The sequence below is a fragment of the Alosa alosa genome, chromosome 12, assembly GCF_017589495.1.
Source record: "Alosa alosa isolate M-15738 ecotype Scorff River chromosome 12, AALO_Geno_1.1, whole genome shotgun sequence".
NCBI lineage: Eukaryota > Metazoa > Chordata > Actinopteri > Clupeiformes > Clupeidae > Alosa > Alosa alosa.
Genome location: NC_063200.1, coordinates 34,764,979 through 34,788,777, shown reverse-complemented (window position 1 = coordinate 34,788,777; position 23,799 = coordinate 34,764,979). Strand labels below are relative to the sequence as shown.

The 23,799-nt window shown below is 41.1% G+C and overlaps 1 protein-coding gene across 2 annotated transcripts in view; it reads right to left on the bottom strand.

Moving 5' to 3' along the window:
* The window catches only part of ap3b1a (adaptor related protein complex 3 subunit beta 1a), a gene marked incomplete in the record, with an annotated part of 120,572 nt that overhangs the window by 74,337 nt on the left and 22,436 nt on the right, over window positions 1-23,799 (bottom strand). For both annotated transcript variants that reach the window (XM_048258801.1, XM_048258802.1), the window contains 5 exon segments: window positions 3,744-3,896; window positions 8,703-8,885; window positions 18,123-18,189; window positions 18,331-18,491; window positions 22,560-22,655. In XM_048258801.1, coding sequence (XP_048114758.1) covers window positions 3,744-3,896; window positions 8,703-8,885; window positions 18,123-18,189; window positions 18,331-18,491; window positions 22,560-22,655 — 660 coding nt within the window.

Below are 23,799 nucleotides of genomic sequence, written 5' to 3'. Positions count from 1 at the left end.
GTCTAGCTCCATTGACTCCCATTCATTCTGCACTCATGGCGATCGCCCCCAGTGGAACTCTGGTGGAACTGCAACCAAAATTCAGTACAATGGGACTTAATACGGAGTGGCCAGGCTCTCCGTAGACGGGCTCTGGTAATACTCTCTGAGCGCTGTTTGTCACATTTCCTACCAGCTAGCATAGCCTAGATGACACGGTAGGTTGGCTTTGCCTATCTTTCTCACCCGAAGACGCTTGCGGGTGTCGCGTTTTCAAGTGATACATCATCGATGATGTGCTAGCCTACTACTATATTTAAGCACTGCATCACACAAGTTGCAACTTACATCTGTCATTCTTTTAGATGAAATGGTACCACACACTACTTTTCTTTGCACGCTTCATCCGGTCGTCTGCCCAGGCTCAAACCTCGAGTGTTTTAGCCTGTATCCTTGTACTTTTCGCAAACCTTGTGAGCACGCGAACCCAAACGCTGTGACCTCACGCCAAATGTTTTATTGGTTTATTAAGTACAAACAGGGGAGTTATGGAAAAATTGAGGGATAGTTCACTTCACACAAAAAGATCTTGGAATGAGATGGCTAACTGTAGTAGCGTTTAGTCCACTGTCTATAACAGCCTAAATTAGAGATCACTTTTTTTTTTTTAACCGACAACTTTGATCTGTTAACGTTCAACCATCGGTCAAACGGTCATCGTTTTTTTTTTTTTTTTTAGGGGCTTTTGATCATCGTAGGGTGGCTTCAACCCCCCCCCCCAAAATAGGCCTAACAACATCTTTTAATTATATGCCTGTCTGGCATCAAAGAGACAAGGAACAGACCAGGATCGGGAGAAATAACCCCAATCAGGGAGAATTTAATTTATGGCTGAAGGTTGATGTCTTGATGAGCAAGTTAGTCAATGCTGGTGACCAAGTTCCCATTACAACAGACTTCTATAAAGAAGCTTGCAATCACATTAGAATATATAAACAAGCTAGAATAGGCAAGCAACCAAATTATGTCTGTTGTACCACAGCAGGCATATGCTATCTAATCTTAAACCGTAAGAACATACCGTTCATCCAGCGTTTTCCCCTATGTATTCAGCAGCGGCGCGCCGCTGTTGCTAGAATTTAAGTAAAAGAAACACGCAAATGCACGAAACTGCAAGAAAATCTGCCATTTGTTCCTCTCCAGGTTTCCAAAGTTAAAGGCGCAGGGATTTCACAAATGTTTACATTTGTTAGTAGACGTAATTTTGTGCAAAAAAAACATAGCCTACATTTATTTGAACAAATGACATGGAACACATAATCCTTATGCACTATGCACAACAACGCCACTAAGTTAGCATAAAACCATGAAACTTAAGCAAGCCTCACAGCCTTAAAGTGGCATCTAATCTTTCCTAACGATCCGCTAGCTGTCTGCCCCATAAGCAGGCCGCCAAAAAACGTGTCTCTTTAGACAGCCTAGGCTCCGAGATCCGAACACAAAAACAATTGCTACCAACAAGGGTTGGCAACCCACCCAAAGGCAAAATAAAGTGTTTCAACCAATAACCGACGAGATGCGCGTTTAGGAGAGTTTTAATTGCACAGGAGGGAGTGGAGGGAGTAGCGAGCTAGCTCTCTGTTTTGTTTGAACATCAACAGAAGTGACGTATCCCTGCTATCGCCGATACAACCTTTAAATGAGCTGTCTAGGGATGCAAAAAGAATTTCAGCACTGACAATAAAGTTGTATCATATCGTAAGAAGATCCGATATGGCCTTTTCAAGGATGGACAGAGAGGCTCTATGTGGATAGAGGGTGACAATTTTTCGGGACTCCCGCGGGTCACGGTATTCCCACGGTCCTGCGGTACGGGAGTAAATTTCACTGTTGGTAACGTGATAGGGAAAGGACGGGCATAAATGAACGGGAGCTGACGGGAGGGGAACGGAGGAGATTAAATTAAAACATGCGGTGAACCCAAAGATTGCAAGGCATTTCTAGAAAAGAGAACCACTTACAACTCACAATACGTTTGTTGATTGGCTACTGCTAGCCGCAGAGTAGCCCATCAGAGCCATACAAAGCAGCTGCCCTGTTCACAAGCCAATCAGTCAGCGTCAGCGACTACACCTAAAACTGAAGGTGTTTTCTATTGCCATATCAACGTGAGCTAATCGCTAACGTTATACGAGATGCTAGATTTTGTAACGGCAGGAATAAACACACATGGTAACAAAATCAATCTAAACATGTGTAGCTTTACTCAACACATTAACACTATGATACAGTGTAATTGTCAAGTTGTGTGGCTCACTGTGTTCAAAGTCGATCTTAATAACCCTCGTCACCACGACTAGCCTATGTATGTGGTGGTTGTTATGGGAAACTTGCTAATAAATGGCAATGCAGCTTAACTGTAGTGAAGTTCGCAATATTGGAAAGAGGAAATAGCGTTTACATTTCCATTTAAATTATAGCCTTTCTAATGCACTTCTGTGCGTTTTAAATCCAAAATAAGATGGAATGTGAGGAGAGTTATTAACTTTAAAGAGGCCTATCTACAATTGAAACTATCTGTAGCCTATGACGCAAATAAGCCTCATGTCCGGTCAATGTCTGCTTTAGACTGTTGACAGCAGGGTTTTTTTACGATTTAAAATTATACTTTCTAGATTTTAATGGGCCATGTTGAAGAGCTGATGTCTGTTATTGTTCATGCAAATATACACTGATCCATGTCCCTTGCATTTTGCAACTGTGAGGTCAATGGTAGGCGCCTGACAGAAATATTGTTTCATTTTGCGAGTGATATCCACGTTCTGGCGGTGTTCTAAATGTGCACAGAAGGAGTTCCTAAGCTATATAAGGTATAAGCTAGGTCTATTACACAACATAAATTGTCACTATGCTGGCGACCAAAATAAAATCTCCTACGACCCACCCTTTGGGAACCAATGCTTTAGACAACATAGGGAACAAAACGGGAGTGGGACGGGATTCGGGACCCTTTCTCTCGGGATTTTGCAGGACAGAATTTTTTTTGGGGGGGCAGTCACGTGATCGGAATATGACGGGAGTATTTGTGTGGGCTCGGGATGGGACGGGAGTGAAAATTGATTCCCGTGTCACCCTCTAATGTGGGACTGTTTAAAGCTGCAGTTGGCAAGTCTGACAGATTGAGGGGACTCTCATGCCCCTCCCCCACTACCACCGAGCACCCTCTCATCGAGTTTGTGCTCGTCAGTGCGCACCAGACTGTGATTGACAGTCAGATCTCACACAGCCCTGCTCTGATTGGACCAGAAGAACTGGGAGCTGTGGATTTTTGCAAAACAAAAAGTAGGCTCTAGGTGGAGGTAGAAGTGAGTTTTTTTCTAAAACCGGCTGATTTATGTTCTGTCGGTTTCAGTAAATATGATCAAAAAAATCTTGCCAACTGCAGCTTTAAGTGGATTTAGAATATAACTCCTAATTTGTAGGTATTTAAGGTAGTACTTCAGAAGGGTATTGTAGATTCTTCACAAATGAATTCAGAACTATGTAGTACATCATTAGCTTTACATATATCCATAATTGTGCTAACCCTTGCTCTGCCCAGGCCCCAAAGCCAGGTTTTTTGTGTGTCTTCAGTTCTGCAATGCTGGCAGGCTATCTGAATTCATGCACATGACATTTTGCCACTCTGTTTAGGTGACTAACACACCCTTGATCCCTTGATTATTGCAGGATATCTGTATGAAAAGGTCTTTTATCTGACTCACCGCTGTGTTCCTGCTTTGCAAGAGTGGTTTGGTGCTCCTCAGGAGTAGCCGGTGGTCTGGGTCCATGATGTAAGGTTCAGAATTGGAGTGCGCTTTCCTCTCTTCATCAGAGTCATAAAATGCATGTGCCATGCTCCCCTCGAATATTGCATCCTTACAACACAGCATACCAACACATATTTGTTCATGTATGTTTATACACATCAAAAAGGAACAATTTGCTTTTTCCATTAACTCATTGAGTGCCAAAAACGTAATATTACGTTTTTCCTTCCCATGCGTTGAGTGCCAAAAACGTTGAGTGCCAAAAAACTTATTTTTTTTACATTACGAAACTAGACACTCTAACACACCTTATATGTGATTTTGGGAACTCCGTGATGAATGGAAATTAAATATATGACGATCGAAAACTCATGAAAACGCACAATCTGGACATTTTATCATAACTCGGTTGCCGCTTTGGGTCAAATCAGTGACGCATGCACGTCAGGTCAAAACCAGGCCATTTTCGTGGGTCTATCACTAGGTGGCAGTCTCGCTGATCACTTCCCAGAAAGTTTACACAAGTAAGTAACAGGCAACACTTCATATTTCATGAATGACGTTATATCTCCATTTCTAGAAAAAAAAAACAGCGATTTTGATGAAAACTAGCCACTGTTTAGCTTGGGATTTCTCAGGAACAGAGGCGTGTAGAAATACACGGTTTGCACCCACCGAGAGCTTAAAGTCTCACCTTTTATACGAGCCATTGTATGTGTTCATAGCGATAATACAGAATATGCTGTGGCTGTACAAAAATAATCAACAATGGTCTAGATTGCTGGCACTCTAGGACAAAGCTCCCGAAAACAGCTTGGCATTCAATGAGTTAAAGACAAAATCATAATCTACATTTTTAGACGGACACCTTATGCAAGTGTCTTTAAGATGCTTTGTCAGAGCATGCTCTGTATTGTCCACAAAGTTATGATCATAAGGGATATGGGGCATTTGGGGCATTTGGGGCAGCTGTGGCCTACTGGTTAGGGCTTCGGGCTTGGAACCGATGGGTTGCCATTTCGAGCCCCGACCAGTAGGAAAAATGTGGACGGGGGAAGGGTTTGAGCACTGCTCTCTCATGCCCACATCCACGGCTGAAGTGCCCTTGAGCAAAGCACCTAACCCCTCACTGCTCCCCGAGCATCGCTGTAGCAAGGGTTAGTGTGTGCTTCACCTCACTGTGTGTTCACTGTGCTCTGTGTGTTATTTACTCTATACTCTAATTCACGGATGGGATAAATGCCATTTCCTTGCCCCTGTTGCTCTTGGGTGCTCCTTGTTGGTGCCCCCCCAATTCCAATCCTCCCCACCTTTCTTATGCAGCCCTTGCCACTTAATCTACTAAACCCCTCTTCTACTGCACTTTTTACCCCCACCCACTTTGCACAAATAGGCTGACACCAGACATAATTTCACTGCATTTCTTACTTCCAGTAACTGTATGCATGTGACAATAAACTTCCTTGTATCCTTGTAATGCAGAGACCAAATTCCTTGTATACGCAAGTATACTTGGCCTATAAATCTGACTTACATGATTTACGGATATGAGGGACATTTTTATCACAAACACTTTGTTTAAGACTGCATGAATGCTGTTATCTCTAGTGAAACTACAGACATCCAGTGGCATTTAATGACATACAATAACTGCATCAAAAAGAACATGGTGGATAGATAAGAGGGCCCAGGGTGTATATGTGTGTGAATGTTTGTGTATGTGTGTCTATACAGTTAAGAAAAAAAATATTCATACCCCTGGCAAAAATTGATTCAATGTTGATTTTCTCTTGACCAATATGTTTGTTCTGACTAAAACAGCTCTCAAAATGGTTCTTATAATACCTACCAAGCCTCTCCATGTCTCCACAATGATTCTAAACTGCACCTTTTTAACAGCAATCTGGTTTTTGAGTCAACAACGATTATTTGCCATCCCTCTGGCCTTGTGCTCACTTTTTTGACGGACTGAGGTCTGGACTATGGCTGGGGCACTCTAAAATGTTGGTATAGTTTAGCTGTATGTTTTGGATCATTGTGTGGTTTAATGGTCCAATGCTGCCTATTGGGGCAGGTCTCTCGGCAGACAGCCTGATCTTCTCCTCCAAAATTCTCAATTTGCCCCTTGTTTTAGTGTTACCGTTTACTATGGGAATATCACCAGATCCCATTGTCTGAAAAACACCTAATACATTTCTATAGCTATTCTCCACATTGTGGATGGTGTTTTGATGGTTGAAATGTTCACTCAAAATGGATCACTTGGTCATCTTGGATGCTGATCACTATTCTCTAAACAAGCACAACTCCGCTAAACCTTTATAAGGGCACACCTGGACAAAGAATTTAGCTTTCGCTGATTTTTGTTTGACCCAGGGACATGGCCTGAGATTGGCATGAAAAAAGAACCATTAAATTCCAATGAAACCATGCCCATTTCAATTGTGGGGGTTAGAAAAGTATTCTTTTGGGATGTTTTTCAACCAGGGGAACCTGGTGACCTTCTCAAAGTAAACGGTAACACTAAAGCAAGAGGATACACTGAGATTCTGGAGGAAAAGATCAGGCAAAGAGACCTGCCCCAACAGGCATCATTGGACCATTAAACCATACAATGATCCAAAACATACAGGTCAAGAAATGGATAACAGAGAACAAGGTCATATTTTAGAGTGGCCCAGCCAGAGTCCAGACCTCAATCCATCAAAAAAGTGAGTACAAGTGCCAGAGTGAAAATAATTGTTCCTGCCTCAAAACCCGGATTGCAGCTAAAAAGGTGCGTTCTACAATCATTGTGGAGACATGGAGCGCAGTGTTTCCCCTAGAGCGGTGCTGTTGATCGTATCTCCTGTGGAATCCCTGACTGCACCTTCAACGTTAGCCTACTATTATTTGTTGACATGAAACCTGAACGAACGGCAGCTGTTCCTGAAGTTCACTTGCGTCTATTTTTTTTTTTAATTAGGCAACTCTTTTTTTGCAGTGGCGCTTGAATTCCAGGAGCGGCGCTGCGCCGCTGATGAATACATTGTAGGGGAAACACTGGAGCGGGGCTTGGTAAGTATTATAAGAACCATTTTGAGAGCTTTGATTGCAAATAAAGAGGTTTCCAGTGATTATTTTAAAAGGGTATGAATAATACATTTTAATTGCCCAAGTCATTTGGTTTTGAATGTATCCAGGCATTGGACTTTGGTCAAACAAATAAATACCATTCTGCCATCACAAAAGGCAAAAAGAAAAAGAAAGGTCAGAACTAATGACATGTATCCCTATAATGTGCCTCTAGCAGATCTGGTTAGATGTTTAGCTTTCGTCACTTACTCCATTTAGTACTTTCAAGTAATTATGCATCCCATTCTAGCACACACAAGGCATTTGCAGTTAATTAATGATCAAGGCAGTGAGACCAGGTACCTTTATTTCCTAGTGGTGATTAGCTGAGCAAACGGGAACTACTTTTTCTACCAATGAACATGAAATACATTACCAACACCAGAACAAAACCCTTCAGCAATGCATACTGTGGGCATGAGAGTCCTTGCTTTAGTTCTACGTGTTTAGTCGTGTTTGACTAAATGATTAATTGCATTTCCAAAAGAATCGTGATATGATCAAACACGATTTTCTAACCGGAAAGACTAAGATTACACTCTGACCCCACATTGGCTGCTGCGCGTGCAATATCAAAACGTCAACAAAACACTTACCAGCTATAAGTAGACTACCTCTCTACTGCAAGGCAACTCCTTCTTCAAAGTGCAGTAGAGAGGAAGGCTACTTCGGTTCTCTTCATTACCTTCATTAATAAATCTCTTCTATACCTTCATATTAGAGTGTGGCTACCCGACCCGACCCCGACGGGACCCAACGGGTCGGGTCGGGTTCGGACAAATATTTAGAAATTATAGTCAGGTTCAGTTCGGGTTCTGAAACATGGGGGCGATATGCATTGGAAGCTTTACATTTAAAATAGCTTATTATGTTGGGTAACCAACAGGTCTGCTTCACACGATGCAAACGTTTGTTTTTTGAAAACAAAATAAAATGTAAAAAAAGACCTAACAGCTTTCTTCCTGTGTGCAAGATTTGTTTATGTAGCCGTGACAACGCATGTGCCTATCGGGAGCAAATTAAGTCTAGGCCTACTATATTAAGGTAGGCCTATTTGCGTTGCATACTGTGGTAAAGACATAGGCTACCGGTATAAGGTCGTTTGGTTCAATTGGAGGAGGATTTTTTTTTAGTTGCCCTAATTAACGCCGATGCAGCATATGGATCAGTGACAGAAGGACTGTAGTTTCAAAAACTGTTGCAGTTCATTTCAAGACTTTTCGTCAATGGTAAGACTAGAATTCTATTTCAATAGGCTATGCCTATTTGGGCCTCTTGTGTTAAAGCAACACCAAAGAACTTTTCCTCTGTCGCATGCACTATTTGTTTATCCAGCACTGGCTTTGGAAATAACAATGTCCACAGACAAGGTAGAATATGTTGCATGATTTTATGAAAGTACGATGTATTGCGACATCAGATGCAGGTCACATTTGTAGTTGCTTATGTGTCATTCCATCGAACTACAGATCCACTACCCGATCTGGCAAACTTACATAGTCTGGTTATAAACTTACATGCAGAAGTGCCGTTCACCCTGTTACGAGTTGATGAACCACTGAAACGATTTTGGAAACATTATTTTAAGGTAGAAAACAACTCTTTGGTGTTGCTCATCTGATTCTGTAGACAATTATGGTTGACCCCCACCCCCAACTTAGACCATAGCCTACCCAAGGCTTTAGAGAATCACTTGATATGATACAAATACAAACTTAGTGCATAGTACTTGGTGATTATGCATTGACAAATCACCAAAATGTCTCCCCAATACTACCTCGAACTTTGCTGACATCTTACCCCTTTCCATGGGCTAGTGAACTGTGTGCGCGCATAACGTGTCAGCATGTTGATTATGACCACCTGGCCCCATTCCTCCACATCCACCAGCAGGTTGCACAACTTGCGGAAGTTCTTGTGAATCAGGTCAATGCGGTCTGGACACACTTCTTCAAATGCCATCACCACACTGCCTGCCACCAACTGTATATGCAGAGAGAGAAGGATTAGACTGCAGAAATGAATTATGTATCTTAGACAGAAGACTTCCAAACCACCGTTTCTGCAAAACAGATTTCTCTGCTTTGTTTGTCTGGGGGAATTTTGTTTTTATTTACACACAAATGTCTTATATGAAGTGTTCAGATGTAAAAGCCGCCTCCGTCAAAAATAAGATGACAATGGTAAGTGAATGCTCTCCACACATAGTATACGTTAATCAAATTACACTTCAAAACCCGCTAAATACCATTCTCTTCTTGGTCTGAAATATCGATTTGTAGGTAAAAACCTATTGGAGACTGCAAAAAAAAAATACTAATCTAAAAGAAAAGCGGTCAGGCAGATTTAAAGGGTTTTATCTGATATATTATACACTACCTTTCAAAATTTTGGAGTCACTTAGAAATGTCCTTGTTTTCATCATTAATGTTGTAAATGACTGTTGTAGAAAGAAATGGCCGATCTTTCATGCAATATCTACATTGCCCATTATCAGCAACCATTCATCCAATGTTCAAAAGGCACATTCTGTTTACTAATCTGATTTCATTTTAAAAGGCTAACTAAGAAAACATTGGAGAACCTTTTACAATTATGTGGGCTAATGAAGGAAATCAGGAGATCAGTATTAAAGGATATATTACAGTGGGCATCGCTTTCAAATGGCCACTTCAGTCGCGCATTACGAGGCGTGAAGCTGCGTGAAGCTTTAGTACCAATTTCAGCCACTGTGCGTCGCTCTGCCACTGTACATCGCTCTGCCTGGCGCCCCTTCTGAAAAAGCTCGATTTACCTCGATTTAGGCTACTTGGGTATGGCTTAAGGCTTGACTACACGGTGGTAACGAAAATCGAAATTTGCTGTCTACATTATTGTCAGTGTTGGGGTAACGCAACTACGCAAATCAAAACAGGGGTGTGATAATTGAGCCAGTAGAGAAATAACTGTTCAGAATTAATCTGTAGCCTTCAGTAGGCTTCTGCGACGTTTTTAACAGGCTACGCTATAGAGGCTTAGACAACTATGACCCACGTTTTGGTTTCGTAAATTAATTTGCCCTACTTTTAGACTGCAATGTAGTCAATTGACTGCTTGACATGTCATTTTTATTTTTCTATATAATAAACAAATACATCTGCTTTATGCCGCAGAATTACATTCATATTTGGAACTTACATAGTCCAATGCATCGTTACACTACGTTAGTGTTTCCCAAAACCATAGTAGCAACGAACGTTCGCAACCACTGTCGTAAAGTTGTGTAGTTACAACTACACCTCTCGACCTGTGGTAGAACGCTAGTAGAAGCATAGTTCCAGGGATCTTCATGTCAAAGACGTCACTGACACCAGTTATTTGTTATAAATTATAAATATATTTAGGTTTCTAATTGATATTTACACTTCTAACCACCATACATCCATATTTTAAAATGCCCAAGGCAGAAAATACATAAATTTGCAGCCATGTGCACGTTAAGTAAGTCACACACCAGCAAATAATAATAAGGTGGTGCACACTTTTTGACCAGTCAGCTGAGAATATGTAGCCTTTGATTTTCATGGAAGGGGGGGTCCTTGTTAGTTTATGCAAACCAAGCCAAGAAGGCTGATTCTGATTTTGATAATATGATCTGCACAAAAGATAAACTTAGGTAAACAATGTAACCCAGATTCGAACTCTTGGACAGGGGACTGGTAACTCATCTGCCGGCCTTAACGCAATGCGCCACAGAAGTATGTGCAGGTGCCCGTTCACGTGCTACTAAACGTCATTAACCACCTTAGTCCAGACTACTTTAGTTTGGAAACTATCATGGTCCAAACTTACAGTACTATGTAAGTACGACAGTTTTGGGAAACAGTCGTAACTTACATGTTGGTTACTTGAACGATGCATCCTGTTAGTAAAAGCTAACCTCCGTGGTTAATGCGGAACGCACCCCAGATCAGCTTGTAGGCCATTAGCAATCTGTTTAATTTATTTTATGAAGCCTACACAGTAGATCGCATGCCACATTCTCAGTTTCAATAGACAGATGCAATAGCCATTGGACAAGTATTGAGTATAAGGCAATTAAGATAGTACCCTATACAAAAAGTACTTCATACTATCATAAAAATTTGTTAAAACACATTTTGCAACTTGACAAAACACTAGATTAAATATCGTAGGCACAGGAGAAAACTTGTACATCCTATTGGCCCGTGGGGAGATCACATGCCAGTTGCCTCTCCCTTCAGTGCTATGACTCGTTCGGCTGTGAGCTTGTTTTGCCAAAAAAAACTCTATTGCAGATATCAATGCGTCTTTGTTCATGGGTTTGGCCTCACAGCAGAGGCTTAGACAACTATGACCCACGTTTTGGTTTCGTAATTTGCCCTACTTATTGACTGCATTGTAGTCAATTGACCTGTCGCTAAGCGCCACCCTTAGAACGCTGATGAGCCAATGACAGTCCAGCCTCAACGGGACTCGGACATCAGCTCGGACAACTCCATAGGAAACAACAGGGGGCAGACATAAAATGACAAATTAATGGTTATTTATGGAGTTTATTACCTCAAAAAAACCCGACGGATAACCATGGTCAAACGTTTTGCATTGGGGACGTGTAATACTGATAGCCGGTACCCCGAGAGGCTAGAAAACGGGGTATATTTTCATCAAAAGTAGCCTACAGGACGTCTCTCGCGTTTGCAACAGCTCGACATAATGTAGGCAACTAAGCCAACAACGTGGGCACAGGTTCCCTGTTAAATCCCAAGATGAAAATGCTCATTAACCAACTACTATATTCTTACTACATCAAATATTAACGTAACCTAACATATCTTAGGATCAATCTTCCACTAGCTAGCTAGCTAGCATTAACGTCAGTGGGATTTGCACAGCTACTCTCCACAACTGCTTGTCACCTTGTATGTATTCTAAAGTTTTGAATACACCCATCCATAGCATAATTAAGTCCCTCTTGATAGCTTCTGGAGGAAAGTAAATCCTTTTATCGACCAAAACGTCCTCAAAGCCTGCTTTCATATACGGTCAGCTGCCATTGTCCACAATGTATTTTTAATCAAGTCTGGTTTGTTTGTCCAAGTTTTCACACGGTAACAATGGGGGGCGGGGCTTAGCGACAGGTCAATTGACTGCTTGACAGGTTATTTTTATTTTTCTGTACAATAAACAAATACATCTGCTTTATGCTGCAGAATTACGCACTTGGCCAGCCTATAGAACGGGCACATTTTGGAGAGAATAGAGAATATGCGCGACGCTAAGAATCTGTAGGCTATTTGTGGCTGGTTACCAGCAAACAATGTTTAATGCATTAGCCTAACTTAAGACGTCAAACATTTTCTAAACAATACAAACCGAAAGGATGCAGCAGGCAGTAAATGTAGAAGAGTCATTTCCAGTGGAAGAACAAAATGCTGAATGAAGCCCAAAGATATGAAGGCATATCTGGCAAGTTGTTATTTTTTGAAGACGTAAATGGTTGGGCTATAGGCCTAGTTTGCAAGAAGGAGACATAAAGCGTGAGCATGCCACACTATCCACAGCTGTGGTAGCGGGGGTAGGAGGATTACTGATAGCGCAGGATTTATATAAAATTCTTCAACAGAAGGCCTGCTTCAATGCAGGCTTGCCCAAAAAAAAGGCCTGTGGTTTGCGCAGCCTACAGTAAGTAGGTCTTAGTGAGTTAGGAGTCCTCTAGACTTCTTTTAAGCTGTCTCAGGAGGTGGAAAGTTGCGTTCGTTGGGGGCAGGGCCGGATTAACAATTCATAGACCCTTGGGAACAAATGTCTGATGGCCCCCCCTGCCCCCCAGCCAACGTGAATCGGTCAGTTAATAGGCCTATATCGTGACGATTTGTATTGCCATTTAAGGCACGAGCGCATCTGTGAGGCCAAGCCTCACCAAGTAGCCCATTTGTTAACAACTAACATTACATTTGATTAAACTGCTTATAGGCTATGCCGAAATAGTTTCAACATTTTGAATATTAGTGTCGGGTGAATTAGGAAATGCGTTATGGCTGAAAGCTGCTTGGGATCCCCCCTATGGTTATTTGTATAACCTAGGGCTGAAACGATTCATCGAGTTACTCGAATAACTCGATTACAAAAATTACTCGAGGCAAAAACCCTGCCTCGAAGCCTCGTTAAATTCCTATGGCCCAGCGCACTATCATACGCGAGGGATCTGATTGTTCCACCGCGGACCGTTGTTCAGGAAGCACACCACTAGCTGGCGTGAATCGTGATACATTCTGAATTTAGCTGGCGCGATGGCGGATTCAAGATATCCATAAATGGCAGAGAATGTCTAAAGTTTTCAAGTAAAGTTTTGGGATCATTACATACTCAAAAAGGAAAAGAACAAGCATCTGAATGGGTAAATTGCAATAAATGGGCTTAGTTTTGTAGCCTAATGTTGGAGTTAGAATAAATACCTCTGTGCCAATTGCTTGATCATTTTACAGCCATGTCATTTTCGTTATGCATTATGTGTTTTGGTTGTTTAAAAATGAAAAAAAAAAAAAAAATATCCGATTAATCGATCGCTAAAGTGCTAGATTAATCGATTACAAAAAGAATCGATAGCTGCAGCCCTAGTATAACCATACAAAAAGTTAAAAACAGATGACATAATGCGCAAATAATATAGCCTAGATATTCCAATATATTCAAATACATGTGTTTATTTTAGAGGGGATATTCGAACGTCATTTTTGAGCAATTTTGACAGCCCTAGTCCACTGTAGGCTACGCCAATCGTCTATTAACACCTTTCACCTAACCCCGGTGAGTGGGGATCGCTATAATGCGTGTGAAATAGCACCATTGTGTAGCCTATGCGAAATAGCCTTAAAATCATTCCGGTGTTGTGTGCCTTCTGGTTTCTCCACCTACTGGTTTCCTTGCGCGTGCATGCGCTGCAGCAGTTGTCAAACATTCACAAACAAGTTGTTTTAGGCCAGGGGTCGGCAACCTTTTTTGCCTGGAGAGCCACTTTTACCAATTTTTTTTTTAATCTCAGAAGAGCCACATAAAGACGGTTACAAGAAAAAGTTTGGATATTTAACGTACAGTTACTTTAATTCAACATTTTCTAATAGTTTTAAAAGTAATGTGCAAGTAACTTGAAATGTAAAGTAGAATGACCGAAGTATAGGCCTTAGGCTTCCCATGTAGGCTAAACACCACCCCCTATTTTCCCAGTGTCCTTTGGTATGCAAAGTAACATCATAGTTCACAACACAACACTCAACTTTCATTTACATGTCATTGGTGAAATTGAACATTAGGCCTACCAGAGATTAGATTTGGTGATGGCCTTTGAGTCTGGCTGGCTCGTACGTGAGGTGAAGTTGCATGCAAGAATTGAGGCTGTCATCATTTAAGGGCAACTCCACGCAAAACTGTCATATATCCATAACGCCAACTAAATAGCCTACCATGGCATTGTGTTGGCATTATGGATGTGACAATTTTGCGCGGAATTGCCCTTAAACTTGAGCGCATGTTTGTCTTTATATTTTTCATATGTGAGAAAGATTTCTCACATGCAAGTGGAATAGCGTTAACACAGCAATACTAACTTGTTGCAGTATGCGATATATAACGGGAAGTTAATTTCGCGTTTTCAGAATCAGTCTTCGGATGGAAACTTTCCCATTTCAGCCCGCTTGTGTTCGCGCTCGCAAGCTGTGGTCGCTAACGTTTCCTTTTTGACATTTTCCTTATCTAGCCTACAGCAAGCGCACACATCAACAATAACAATTAAAGTCAGTGTTCTTGTTGACTGAAATGGAGGGAAATCGGTAATTTTGTTTGATATTGACATGTAACAATATTGTGCAGGCTAGGGAGTCAAGGGAGGTGGGAAGTTATATAAATTACTCAGATAGACCTACGAACTAAAATAAAATACATTTTAATTAAATAGGCCTACTCATTATTATTTTCAAAAGCTGAGCCGCATCAGAGGGATCAAAGAGCCGCGGGTTGCGATCCCTGTTTTAGGCGGTTTGAAGTCGCTTTTCATATGCCATGAGCGCTCGGCTACATTACAGCCACTCGGACAAAAGACAGGTAAAAAAATATATGTTTTGAAAACTAGCATTAAACTGGATTTGATCCCACAAAAGCAACACACGCGTGACTCTCTCCATCCTGATTCCCTACTCTTTGAGCCAACTAATATGTTACGCGAATCAATTAACTATTGTAGGCTACCATTAATTAATAACGTAGGCAACACCCAGGTAACATATTGTCCAGGCTATCTGAAACAAGGGGTTGCCCCTCATCTACAACAACTGGTTACCTTGGGCTGCTACAGTCGTCAGTGCACTGTGCACAGTAGGCCTATGCTACTCTTTGTGGTTGATCAACTAAAAATAAAAGATGTATTTGATGATGACATTATTGTAGGCCTAGTTGACCTAAATTCTGAGAAATTAACGATCTACATAGCGCACCAGACCGCGATGTCTTCAAGGGTTGAATGAAGGGAGTTTGCAAAAATTAGTGTATTTTTCAATTCAATAAACATTCTTAATTTTCGAATGTCTTTGTCAGGGAACATCTGACTTTTCAAAACCATAGGCCTGGTAGTCGCTCAGACAAGGAGTTATAAGATAAAAGTAATACCATTTGTGTCACCTAATGCAGTTCAGTGAATTAGCAAGATACCACCAGAAGCCAACAATCATAAAGAACCTGTGCGCACTCTCTCCCCTGCGCATGAAGCTGTCTGCGTGTTGTAGGCTAGATTTGCGTGAGTTCTTTCTATCTGCTTTACTTTTGTGAGTTGCGACCACCTAGGCTATGTTATAGACGTTCTATGAGGTAGTGTTTAGCTGTGTCACAAAACAATAAGCTTTGTCAGACTACTTTTAAAATGATATTCAGGGCTATATACATTTTAAACATTCGGGGCTGAAGACCGACAAAGCCTTTATGCTTAATTCTTCAGGTGGGAAGTGTCAGGAATTTTCATACGAGAGACGCTCTCATTGGTGGTTAGTATATGGAGTAGGCAATTGACAGCAACATATCCAATCACATGATGGGAGATGCTGAATTTAACATAAACTGCGATGTTTGATTTTAAATTAATGTAAATTTAGCCGGGACTGTAAGCTGGCACACGTGGGTGCTCGATGTTTTCAGTGGGTGCCCGAGAGACGGAGCACCCACGGTATCGGCGTCTATGACAAGCGTATCTCGCGGTTGCATCCATTACAAACAAACATGCAATGTGAACGTCTGGGATTGGGGAGAGCACTAAATGCTCTTCTGAATAAGCACAAAGTCAAGCCTTTAAATGAAAAACACTCTTTAATAATCAAAAAAATAAACGCTAATGAAGTAAACTTGTGACCATCAAAAATCGTTTATCGCCTGTCCAGGGATCCAGGCCATCACATATTACAAAACTACTAACTCCACCCCCCTGTCACCGACACCTCCTTGCCTGATGAGCTGAACCACTTCTATGGTCGCTTTGATCCCAGATCGCCAGCCACTCACACTCTCCACCACTGATGTATGTGCGGCACTGAGCAGGACTAATGCACGTAAGGCTGCTGGTCCTGATGGTATCCCCGGACTCGTACATATCTGTATTTTATTTTAAGTAAAAAATCGTAGCGGCGTACTTTGATGTGAAAATGTGTGGTTGCTACACAAAATGCGTACAGGTTGGCAGGTCTGCTGCTCTTCAAATGATGGATAAAATGTGATGCTTGCTATTAGCTAGCCTTGAAAATCCAAACTCAATTCACGAAGTGAATAGAGTCTGGTCACTCATGATTGAGATTTGTTTACAAGCCAGCATGATGATGGGCAATAACTTTGAATACATTGGTCCAGCTAACTAATCACATTTATAATTCCTAACGTTACTTCCTACCTTGCCTTAACTTTACAAACTGACAATAAACTGTATCAGCAGTCAGTAAACAATATAAATGGGCCTAGCTTGGCTGTAAATAATTGTTTTGTGCATTTTCCAACTTCTTTTTGTTTTTTGTTTGCAGACATTGTTATTACCATTTATCAAAATCAGTTTTGATTTAGCCATCCCCTCTCGTTGCTGATTGGCCGGACTTTTTTTTCCCCTGAGAGAAACGTTAGTGAACTATCGTGTTCTAGACCAGTGGTTCTTAAATTTGGCAACCCCCCAAAAAACATTGGCCAAGTCTCGTAACACCCCTCGAAACGCAAAATGTGTTTTTTACTTTTGAAAGTGTTGGAGGCAGAAATTGTATTCTCTCATAGGTAGGCTATGTCAACACATTTGACACTGTTTGTCAATGGCACACATATTGTCAATGGCAGCCTATTATTTTCCAAAGGATAAGCATTCATCCAATGTATAACTGGTGCTCCTGTGCTGAAAACTGTACTGTCACTAGTAAGCTTAGGCTACAGCATCTTCAAGAGGCAGAGGTCTGAGTTTCCGTAAACAGAACATCCACTTTCAAAGGAACATTATGGAAACAATGTGAATTTGAAGCCTACATCTAGGGCTACTCAATATCCCAGGTATTAAACTTGTTGGTTTAATTTAGAAAAAATGTAAATCTATTTGTGACCCCTCCCATATTTTGATATGGGCGTCCCCCAGTTTAAGAACCACTATTCTAGACGAACATCTCCTTGAAAGGAGATCTAGGTGGGCGGTGCCAGGCTAGATATTAGTACCTCCTCTAAAATGTCAGTAGAGCATGTCTTAAAACAGCATATCTTTTTCTGACAGAGTGAAATATTCCCACACAGCCGTCATTTTCTTTCACTTTCTACCACCTATTGGAATTATTCAAATCTGCACTCTAGAAACAGACAAACTTGTCTGTGTCAGTTTGTGCTGAACACAACATTAAGCTAGTGCAATTGATGCAACAACAGATAAACATCGGCTTCTGCCATCGACAAATGTTCAATTATTTTGCCACTGTCCAATAGCAGTAAAAAACACAAATATAGGCTGATACCAAAGTTAGGCCGATATATCGGTACATTCCTACTGCTTAGTTAACGGTGTGCCCAGGTTCACTGTAAACTACAGGGTCTCAGGGCTCGCTGCTTTGATGATGTACCTGCCAATGCCCACACACTAGCTGGCATCCACCCAAATCCCCACCCCCTGGTCAGCTACCACCAAAAATATAATCTCATTCTATGGAAAACACTGGTAATACTTACTGTGCTTTTGTCTCTCAGAAGTTTCTCAATTACATCAATCAGGTGCTCCTTCTGGTCAGGGTCCAAACTGAAGAGTGAGGGAGAAGATTGTAACAAACGAAAATATATATTGAGGGCAATGTAATGCAATTCACACTGCATGCAACTACGTAAAATGAACAGAGGTGTGTACTGGCACTTTCGATCTTTAAAATGGCACTGTGTGCACCTGTAAAGCTTCTGGATGGCATGGGCAGCGGTCTTCCTGACATAAGGAGAGAGGTCAGTGGCTGCCTCCTTTATAGCAAGCATCATAATTGGCACAATGATGGGCACACGGACACTGGAGAGCACCCTCAAAGCACTTGCTCTGATTAGTTGGTTGGAGTCCTGATGACAAACAAAGTCAACAAATAAATATCCAATACACACACAACACATTTACAATGGGTCATTTCAGGCCACCTCACTTGCAGGTCTCAGCATGATCACCATTTCTCCCAAAAATAAAATCTTGTAACTATAACCAAATATTATACATTTGCAACAGGGTTTCCTATGCATAGTTTGCTTGAGTGGGCCATCCAGGTATACTGACAGCCACCAAAGTAGATTTAGTAATCCATTTCAGCATTTTTAATTGTACATGTGCCCCCAAGTCTGGAAGAAGGGGGAGGGCGCACTCAGTGTGTGTGAGAGAGAATGGGTGCACATGTGCAATCAAGACCTATTTTGTGTTCAATGTGAAGTATTTATCCTGTAGATGATGTCTGGTCCTGTATCTTGTTTAAAATATATCAATATATCATATCAATATGCCTCCCAGCCCTAATTACATATTACAAGAGGTAGGTCGTGCAGCCATATATGTCCAGGGCACCCTGCCACCTAGTGTGCACACATACGTTTTTAGCCCGAAAAGGGAAGGATAACGAGTAGGAAACTAACATCCTGTTACACTTTGCTTGACCAACAGAAGGCCCAACAACTTCATGTCTGTCCTCATCTCCTGAAGAACCGTCAGACACCTCAGACAGTGATCTGGGAGAAATTATTGATAATCATCATAATAATCATTCCAAAACAGAAATGATGTTACAGGTGGTGGCAACTCATAATTTTTCCATTTTTATCCTTCTTGACTGATTTTTCACTAGTTTCGCATTTGGCTAGGGTCAGTGTCACTAATGGTAGCATAGATCAGTACCTGGAGCCTATAAAGGTTGCACAGGTAGTCCAACTCCTCCAGAATGGCATACCAATATGTTTTATTGCCAGAAGGATGGTGGTCTCCCAGTGCAGCCTCAAGAGCATGGAGGAGATTCCAGGAGACAGGCAGTTGCTCTGGAGAGCTGGGCAGGGTGGTAGATGGCCCTTAACCCAGCAGCAGGACCAGTATCTGCTCCTTTGTGTAAGGAGGAAAGGTAGGAACCCTGCCAGAGCCTCACAAAATGACCTCCAGCAGGCCAATGGTGTGAATGTTTCTGACAGTGTGGTCAGAGACAGACTCAATTGACATTTGCCATAGAATACAAAATTCGCCACTGGAGACCTGTACTTTTCACAGATGAAAGCAGGTTCACCCTGAGCACAAGAGACAGACGTGAAAGGGTCTGAAGATGTCGTGAAGAATGTTAGGCTGCCTGCAACATCATTCAGCATGACCGGTTTGGTGGTGGGACAGTGATGGTCTGGGGAGGCATATCCTTGGAAGGACGCACAGACCTCTACCTCTAAGACAACGGCACCCTCACTGCTCTTAGGTATTGTGATGGAATCTTCAGTCCCATTGTCTGACCATGTACTGGTGCAGTGGGCCCTGGGTTCCTCCTGGTGCACAACAATGGCCGGCCACATGTAGAGAGAATGTGCAAGCAGTTCCTAGAGGATGAAGGAATTGATACCATTGACTGTCTCCCACACAGACTGTTAAGGATGGCCCAAGTCTTTGATGGCCGTGTCCACATGTGGGAGGAGAGCCCCCAGGACACCATCCGCCATCTCATTAGGAGCATGCCCCAACGGCATCAAGCATGTCGGGGCCATACGAACTACTGAGTACTATTATGAGTTGCAGCGATGAAATTTAGGCAAAATGGATGAGCCTGCCACATCGTCATCATTTTCAGAGGGTCTTTGAATTCAGTCTTCTGTATATTGATCATTTTTATTCAAGGATCTCTCTGCTGCTGAAAAGCGTGAATGTGCACTACCTTGGACAAGGTTTGAAAACATTGGATATTTCCAGAAAACTTATGCGTGATCATCGTACTGTAAAGAAATTTGTCGCTGATTCAGAGCACAGGTGGGTTTGTGCAGACAAAGGCATAATAAGGAAGGTTTCTGCCAGACAAATTCATAGGATTAAGAGAGCAGCTGCTAAAATGCCATTGCAAAGCAGCAAACAGGTATTTGAAGCTGCTGGTGCCTCTGGAGTCCCGCAAATCTCAAGGTGTAGGATCCTCAAGAAGTTTGCAAGTGTGCATAAACCTACTATTCAGCCACCCCTAAACAATGCTCACAAGCAGAAACGGTTGCAGTGGGCTCAGGAATACATGAAGACTAATTTTCAAACAGTTTTGTTTACGGATGAGTGCCATGCAACCCTAGATGGTCCAAATGGATGGAGTAATGGATGGTTGGTGAATGGCCACCATGTCCCAACAAGGCTGAGATGTCAGCAAGGAGGTGGCCGAGTCATGTTTTGGGCCGGAATCATGGGGAGAGAGCTGGTAGGCCCCTTTAGGGTCCCCGACGGAGTGACAATGACTTCGGAAAAGAATATAGAGTTTCTGACTGACCACTTTCTTCCGTGGTACAAAAAGAAGAACCGTGCCTTCCGTAGCAAAATCATCTTTATGCATGACAATGCACCATCTCATGCTGCCATCTCTGGGTCATTGGATGCTATGGGCATAAAAGGAGAGAAACTCATGGTGTGGCCCCCATCTTCCCCTGACCTCAACCCTATTGAGAACCTTTGGAGCATCATCAAGAAAAAGATGTGAGGGTGGGAGGCAGTTCACATCCAATCAGCAGCTCTGGGAGGCTATTCTGACATTCTGGCAGCTCTGGGAGGCTATTCTGCAAAGACATTAAAGCAGAAACTCTCCAAGAACTCACAAGTTCAATGGATGCAAGATTGTTAAAGTGATATCAATGAAGGGGTCTTATGTTAACATGTAACTTGGCCTGTTAAGATGTTTTTGATTGAAATAACTTTTGATTTAATTTATTTCACCTCCTAAAGCTGAAAATTCAACAAATGACCATTTTTAGCTCTTTACAACCTATAAAATGTGTCAAAAATATTGCGAAAAAATAATAGCGGGGAAAAACTTACAACACATTGTTTTATCATTATTTTCGAACATCAAACCAACCAGGAAGTAAAATGAAATGACCATGGGACATTTGTATGAAAGTCATTTCCTTTCCAGGGAAGGGTAGGTTAACTAGATCAGCAACAGCTCCATCTATCCATAGACCGTAATCCACCCATTGACTTGCATTATAGAAAGTAAGGTCAACATGACTTTGAGGAGGGATATCTCTCTGACTATGATAGTTGTAGTAAAAATGTCAATGGTATTTATTTCAGAACACGTGTGTGTATGATTTATTAGTAAAAATAAAATTCTATGTATTTGTGTTCTTTGCCAATAATGTCTTCAAACATAAATAAATACATACACATTTTGATGTTTTTTTGCTCATGTTTGTGTATATAGTAGGTTAAAATGACAATACTTTAATCACATTGCTTTGTGATGAAAAAAAGGATACAAGACAGACAGTATTGCACTTTCCCGAGACCTCTATAAAGTCATTAAAACATAGTTATGCAATAACCTGCAAAAAAAGGCTGGAGTTCTAAGGGTTAAAGAAGAGTTTGACTTAAGACTTTAAGATGTCTCATTCTGAAAAAAAAAGTAAATTTGTCTGCCAGTGCGTTCAGCAAATTTGTCTTGATAAGACTCCGTAAATAAGTCAAAGTCTTCTTAAATTAGGTCAAAATGACCTTTTGAGTGCCAGGTAAGTCTCTTCATACTAAAAACAATAACAAATAGATGTTTTGATCTTAATATAAAATTAACAATATTTGGCTAGATTTTTTTGTACACGTGTTGATGGGTTATTCCTATAGACAAAGAAAGCAGTCACTGTGTGTGGGTTGTTGAGAGAAAGACGTACAGACTCAACACAATGTACAACACTTTACATCACCTGCATGACCTATTGCTCAGACTAGAATGTTTTCATGATGGCTCCTCCATATCTGCTGTAATGAGGGCCACTAGGAAGTCAATCTGTAATTGTTTGTAGTATACTCCTGTAGTTTTTCCTATTGACTGCCTCATGTCTGTTCTTGTGTATGTGTATTGTGTTCTGTGGATAATACTTTTTGAAAATGCCCACAACAGCAAAACAATAAAACAATACAACAATAAAACTCACCTTTAAAGCACGCTGAAAGGTACTGATTGATAGAAGGGCAAGATCTTGCTGCTCCTCTGCATATCTGACCAGATATACATACACCAACTTCTTGAGCTGAAAAGCATATTAACTATTCAGATACCAAATCACAGCATATGATCTCTAGTGACACTTTGAGCCCTACTTCCGCGACGCAAAACCTGGCGGATTATTATTCCGACGCAAAGATTATTCCTATTTTAGTCTCGGATTTTTCGCCATGCGCTTTACTTCCATTAAGTTTTGCGACCAGGGGTGTGACAGAAGGTGTGTTCCGGCACGCGATCCAAAATTTCCATCTTACACCCTCTAAAAATCATTACGCCACTAACCAAGAGAAACCTGATCAGAAATCCTTGCCGAGTTGTTTATGTTATTTTAGGAGTGCATTATCAACAGTGTCCAAGACAAGGCCGAGTCCAAAAAGGTTCAAGTCTGAGTCAAGACCGAGTCCAGGACAGGGAAAAAAGTCTTATGCATGACTATCAAGACAAACATTTTGGGTTAGTATTATCTAAAAGCAAAAACAGTGTGACAAGACCCAGGATTTGTAAGTGTAGCCATTCCCCTTCTCCTCCAATATTATTATAAAGGGCTATCAAACCATTTAAAAAAAATATTTTGAAATGAATTAATCTCGATTAACCACAATTAAAACATTCCTAAAGACTAAAGCTTCTTAAATGGCATATTAAATACAACATAAATCACAAAATTAATAGAGTAACCACAAGGTAAAAGTAAAACACTTTTATATTATTTACTTTTATATTATTTAAATGATAATACTGACACAGTAATTGTGTTTTTAAGTATTAATTTCTTAAGAAATACTACTCATTTGATGCTGTTTAACTCATTTGTAAATGGTGCACTGTCACTTTAAGCCCATTGTGGCCACGTTTTTATAATGATCTTTTTTTATCAGGTCCATTGAAATATAGCCTATAGCCAATCCACAAACTCTAACATTGTTTATACCACATGTATTGCACAATATTAACAATGATAAGCATGACATTAAGTTGGTATAAACAGCTTTCATTCCTTTGAATATAGAAGCATGTAATGACATGTTGCTAGCTAGACATTTTCTGTTTGCAATTAAAAGTGAATTATGAGCCTGAGCCAGTCACCTAGCTAGCTGAGTGGAATGCGTTTCAATCGGCATATATGTGCTTCATGTAAACAAATTATTGAAGACTTCAAGACTCACCAG